This window comes from Fukomys damarensis, unplaced genomic scaffold (assembly GCF_012274545.1).
Source record: "Fukomys damarensis isolate Sample0158 unplaced genomic scaffold, DMR_v1.0_HiC HiC_scaffold_39, whole genome shotgun sequence".
NCBI classification, from domain to species: Eukaryota; Metazoa; Chordata; class Mammalia; order Rodentia; family Bathyergidae; genus Fukomys; species Fukomys damarensis.
Window position 1 is genome coordinate 97,294,516 of NW_022900951.1, and position 6,211 is coordinate 97,300,726.

Below are 6,211 nucleotides of genomic sequence, written 5' to 3' on the forward strand. Positions count from 1 at the left end.
TACTGATTCAGATTTTATCTACCTGACTAGATAATAAATAAGTTTGAATAGAATATTAGTTGAGATATAACACCTGTGTATAAAAACATAATTGAGCATCAATTTAATCTAAATGATTGTACCTCAGCATTTATTGGCAAACAATGAAATGCATTATCTGACACAACTTAGTTATGACTTTGATAACAAAGTTATCCAATATTAAAGTTATTACAACTTTGATAATTAACAATTAAAGAAAATATAGTGTTTGGGGCAAGCTGACACAACAGAAAAATATTTATATATTGGTATTGATGGCAGTGTGTCACTCTCAAAGAGATACTGTTTATCACTGCGCTCATACTGAACATGATTCGATATGTAATAACTGTACCTGAGACCATGTTAGGGTACTTGATCAAGATTTTATTATTCTTCAAAATTAATAATGTTTCACCTTAACTGAAGTCTCAGTGAGACAGATCAAAGAAATTAAAGGGTTTGACACTAGTCTGAGGATCAGTAATTTGAAGCCCAAGGCCTGCTGCCTGAGAAAATTTTCTTTCTGGTTTGCTAAAGCTATGGGAGACATTAACATCATGAGGCCAGGTGCATGCAATACTGATATCTAAAATGACATGGTTTCATATCCTAAGGGGGCTCAGTAATTGTCTCTACAGCATGTGCTAACCAGATCATAGGACAAGTCAGCTCGAAGTATTTCACACATTATGAGTGCAGAAACAATTTTACCATAGGGTAAAGATTCTGGTAACTACTGAAATTAGACAAATGGTATGGCAATCCGTTTGGATGGCAAGGTTAGCTTCCAAACAAAAAACATAAGAAAAATCACAATTTGAACAATAAAAAAAAAGACTAAAGCTGGGCATGCTAGAACATGGTTGTAATCCCAGTACTCAGGAGGCTGAGACAGGAGGATCTCAGAGTTCCAGGCCAGCCCTGGCTACATAGTAGTTCAAGCCTAGCATGAACTACATAGTGAGTCCTTGTCTTAACAAAATAAAATTCAGGTAAATGAAACTGCCAAAACAAATTCTTGAAAGATTTCGACAGCAGGAATAAATCTCAGTGGCTACATTTTTATTCAAGTTGCAGTTTGGAATTTAACTCCAATTTCAGTACCTGCATATTGAAGTACAAAATTACATAGAAATTGTGTATACTGAGGAATGCCACTAACTTAGATCCTAGGAAAAGTCTATTTTTTCTCTCAGGAATAGAATTCAACTTCCATTAACACTGATTAGGAATATTTAAATTGCTTGGTTATGGTGTTTTTGTTGTTGTTTTTTTGTTTGTTTGGAGAGAGTCTTGCTATATAGTTCAATCTGGCCTAGATCTCACTAGTCCAGCTGGGCCTCGAATTTTTGGTGATTGTCTTGTTAGCCTCCTGAGTGCTGAGATTACATGCATGCACCACCACATCTACCAGTTGCATATTTTGAGAAGGCAAATCCATTGGCACTTGGGGAGGCTTAGAACATAAATCTACGTTAAGAGTAAAGGAGGGCTGGGGATTTAGCTCAGTGGTGCCACTGCCTGCCTTGTTTGATCCCTGGTACCAAAAACAAACAAAAAAAAATTAAAGGAAACAGCTAAAGTTTTACTTTGATAAAAAATTCACAACTAGAGATTCATGTGTGTATACTAAAAAGCTAAAAGGACATGTTAAATGTTCCAATCTGTAAAAAAATGCCACACAGATTTTTAATGTTCATAATTTATCACATACATGTATGCTTTATTAGCAAATTACTTTTAAAACATTTATTTCCAACACATTCTTATGTGTTTTAAGGAAAAAAATACCACCTCATTTACAAAATAAGCTAATAAACTTTAATGTGTTATTATACCAGTGCCATTAGACTAGAAAAGAAAAAATATATCTCTGTTGGTATATATGTAGTCATTACCACAAATAATTACAACACGTCTTATATGTTGATGAAATACATGCTATTTTTCTGCTTCTTAGTCATTGTCAGAACCATTTGGAGGTAAGAAAATCAAAGCATCATTGAAAGTATGTCCAAATGCCCTAAGACGGTAGACCCCGTACATCATCACATGCATCTGATTAGGAGTCAGTCCATTAAATGTAACGGCCATATCAGAACAGCATCCTTCTACTACCTGGTTGGGGTGATTGGTCATTGCCTCTTTAATAAAAAGCCCCACAGATTTGGTATTAAATACATCTTTTCCTTCAGCATCTTCTGCATTTTCTGCAAATACTCCAGCATATTTGAGGCAGACTGCTAGCTGCTTATCTTCAGATATCTTCCAAATCATTCCTCCCTGTTCAGGACACTTTTCAGAGATATTCAGAAGGCTGCTAAGTCTTTTCATTGATTCTACACTTAAGACAATTCCTCCTTCCACACTCACATATTCAAGGTCTCCAGATTTTATAGTGTGGCCTATGTAGAAAGGCTGTGATGGATCCTTTTTTAACAAAAAATACTTTAGGTTTTCAATAATAGCAAATGTAGTGGGGCGTGCAAGGAAGAACCAGTTGTATTGGTCGCTATACTTATCAAAGGCATATTTATAAGCTTTTCTCATCATTAACCACATGTCATTTGTTTCCATATTAATTGACTCAAACACTTTAACATCTTCAGAACTGAAGAACTCTGCTTTGTCACAGTGTTTGGTCCAAGTCTCCTTCACTGCAGCCCAAAGACTCACATCTTTGGGTTTCACAAGGATGATGCAGTATACACGAAAGCTCCTGCTAAGCTCCATGCGTTCATCCTCTGAAATTTTCAAGATCTCTTCTTTATTAGGAGCTTGAAGATGATGATGCTCATGGTGGTGCACTCTATTTCTGTGACCAATCTTAATGTGTCCTAGCACAGTGATCAAAGCATAGAAAATGCTTCCAAGCATCACACCCTTCAAAAATGAACTGCTTTCAGAAAGCATTTTTCCTATAAAGAAAACAAAAGACCCTTAAAATACTTAGTACAGCAATTTGATTTGGCATTCCTTATATTAGTTTTCTCCAAAATGTTAAAAAAAAGTTCCCAAGCTTGAAATGTAGTTGCATATAGTACCAAACACTCTCAGAATCTTTTCTTTTTTTTTTTTTTGACACAGGATCTCGCTACGTAGTTCAGGCAGGTCTTGAACTCTCTATGTATCCCAGGCTGGCCTCAAACTTGTGGCAATCCTCCTGCCTCAGCCTCCCAAGTGCTAGGATTACAGGTGTGTGCCACCACGCCCAACAGAGAATCTACCTTCCAAGAGATACTGTCCAGTATAAACTGCAACTTTGCAGAAGCTCCTCTATATAGTAGAATTTGCTGTGGGGGAGGCTCTTTTTGCATTTCATCTACAAGGATTTAATTAATCAAGTACTAAATGAAAGCACTAGCCCTTGAAACCAACATTACAAGCTGTTTGCCCATCATTCTCTTTAAAGCATTGTGTATCACAAGTTGGCACTGTCATTTAAATACCTCTAAAAACAAATGTAGTTTGAAAACAAGGCTTTAAATTGAATAGATAAATCCACCCATTATTGGTAATGTTATTGGTAATGGTATCTGTGCTGACATTTCTTTTTTCAACCTACTGCTTTATTTAACTGACTGCTAATGTGTTGAGGTGTTTAGAGTACATCTAAATCAAGTTTCTGGAAATTAACATATATGTTAATACTTACACTTCTGTTCCTAAGATGAAGTGGTTTCTTATACAGTATCCCAACTACTGATGTAATAAAAGCCCATAATGAAAGAAGAAAAATGAGATGATATAGACATATCTGGAGACCATTCATTTTTACTTCCTCAAAAAGATTTTCTTCTTTGAGGAAGTAAAAGTTAAGTCCATATCTTTATTTCAATTAAAATTAACAGAAAAGCTTACATTAAATACAACTGATCAAAAATTGTATGCTACACATGCTAGGAAATTTTCCCATTTCTCTACCTCCACAAAAAATAATGTTCTGCTAAGGTACTTAAATTTTCTCTTTGTCTTTTAAAGTTGAAAGGGGCCTTAGGAACTAATGTAATTTCTCATTTTATGGTTAGGGAAATGGAGGACCGCAGAGGTTAAGGAACTAACTTAAAAGCCACAGAGCTAGTCAGTGATAGAAGTGGATTAGAACCTACAGCAGTTTAATACTTTTTCCCATTACAGACTAATAGTCTACACAGTTCTTCTACCATATTGAAAGTTTAATAAATGAGTTGCTCAATAAACTTGTTTTCTAGAAAAGAAAATGAGTTATCTATTCACCAGTTTTCATTTTGTACCCAACATCACCATATCGCTACAAGATGGTTTTCTACTAGAGGAAATGGACTTTGACTTCTACCAGTAAAAGAAGTAGAATAGACTGGCAGATGTAATTCCAGAGTTGGGGAGGGGAAAGAGGCAGAATGATGGGTTTTCCTGATCACTTTTTTTTTCTTTCTAGTGCTGGAGATTGAACTCAGGACCTTGCGCTTTTGAGGCAGGTGCAGTGCCACTGAGCTAAATCCCCGACCCAGAATGATGGTTTTCCTATGTCATTCATGGAACCTGGTCAATAAACGTAGTTCTAAGAGGAAATGATAAGGGATATAAAACAAGCCTGCTTTAATAATAGAATTGTCAGGTGCAGTCCAAAATTAAATCATCCAAGTTTCCGGGATTTCATATTCATCTCCAGCCAATATATAATTCACTCATGTCTCTTCACTTGACTGGCACATGTATGCATTGAGATTCTTTCTGATGAGGATACTTCTGGCTGCAAAAGTACTGATGAAAATTAGAGAAGTAAGGGCTGGAAGAGCAACTCAGTGGTAGAGTGCGTGGCTGACATGCAAGAGGGCCTGCGTTCAATTCCCAGCAAAGAACAAACAAAACAAAACAAAACTCCTGAAGTCTACAGATTTCATATAAAATCATTTGCAAGTTATACATTTTTTTCCACAAAGGAGGCAAAAAAGTAACAGTAGGGGTTGCACATAATGGGATATTTCATGCAGAGCACAGGGGACCAAGACACTACGTGGAAGAGAAAAACTGCACACGGAAACAAGGCAGAAACTACCCAAGTAAATTTTTAGAGTCAACCTTTTCAGAAGGTGAAGGTGAGTGGGGTGGATTATGGAAAGGAAGGAGGACGAAACGAAGGGAGAGGGAGGACATACAATAGTCACCTCAAGACCCCGGCGAGGGGCCAAGGGAATGCCTCCACCTCTAGCTCCTTCCAGCGCTCCCCTTGCAACTGTCCGGGCAGCCAGCGTGGAGCATGCTGGGAATGAGCTAGGGCCCAGGCCTTTCCCGGTGTGTGTGGTGGTCCAGCTGCTCCGGGGTGCGATCTGGGTGGGGACCACGGCGTAGACACTCACCCGCGTCTAGAGCGGCTCGGGCGCAGGAAACCACAGCCTTGCACAGCTTCCTTTTCACGTTCGCGCGCCACTCTGTTATGCGCCCGGGTGGGTTGCTCTAGGTGCAGGCGGTATCCTCTCGTTGGTCTCGCAAAGGGTGGGAAGATCCGGGAAGCTGACGCGAGGTGGCGGGGCGGGGCAAAGGAACGTGGGTCTGGGAGCGGAATCGCCGGTCCACTCCGCTCGCGCAGACGCAGTATGTCCCGCTTTCCCCGCCCCATGCAGAGTTCCGAGCCGCTCGCCTGGCTGGCGTCACCCGCGCGCTCGCCTGTGTCCGAGGCACGCAGAGAGGTATGCGTGCGTGCTTGAGTCGGTTTTTCTCTCACTTCTCCGCTTTTCCTTGGGGGAAACTGTGCTTTTACAGGTCTCTTAATGTTTTCTCTAACGTACCCCCGTGACTCTATACCACTTTGTTCGTAAGCGGATGCTCCCCCAACTACTCTTGGACCAAAACTAAAGCCACTGAAATAGTTATAGATTTTGAGAGCAAGGATTCCCAGTGGTTCTAGGAATGGGATTTGAAGCCAAGCTGCCTGGAATCCGTTCCTGCCTTCACCAAGTGCTTTGATATCCTGGGATGGTTACTGAACCTCGCTCTCAGTTCTTTCCGTTGTAAAGGTAGAAAATACCACAGTAGCGCCTCTCATAAAGTTTACGAGGTAGTGCACGTGACCCCTTCAGCAAAAGTTAAAACGTAGAGAGCATTTATTAAGTGTTGATTGTTGTTAAGCACCCGTTTCACCAGTGCTTAAGCTACTTCCAATACGCATTAGATGATTGTTTTTAGAGTTCATGAATGTTAGTGTTAC

The 6,211-nt window shown here is 39.5% G+C and overlaps 1 protein-coding gene across 3 annotated transcripts; it reads right to left on the reverse strand.

Annotated features, from left to right (window-relative positions):
• Window positions 1–1,785: 1,785 nt before the first annotated feature.
• On the reverse strand, window positions 1,786–5,578 carry C1galt1c1 (C1GALT1 specific chaperone 1). 3 transcript variants are annotated; one of them, XM_010614553.3, is made up of 2 exons: window positions 5,364–5,578; window positions 1,786–2,942 (listed from the first exon to the last, which is right to left on the reverse strand). In XM_010614553.3, the coding sequence occupies exon 2, from the start codon at window positions 2,935–2,937 to the stop codon at window positions 1,981–1,983; it is 957 nt and encodes a 318-aa protein (XP_010612855.1). In that variant the 5' UTR covers window positions 2,938–2,942; window positions 5,364–5,578; the 3' UTR covers window positions 1,786–1,980. The 3 variants fall into 3 exon arrangements, with proteins under 3 accessions (XP_010612855.1, XP_010612856.1, XP_010612858.1); XM_010614554.3 differs by having other exon boundaries at window positions 5,172–5,578; XM_010614556.3 differs by having other exon boundaries at window positions 5,163–5,578.
• Between the last annotated feature and the right edge of the window lie 633 nt (window positions 5,579–6,211).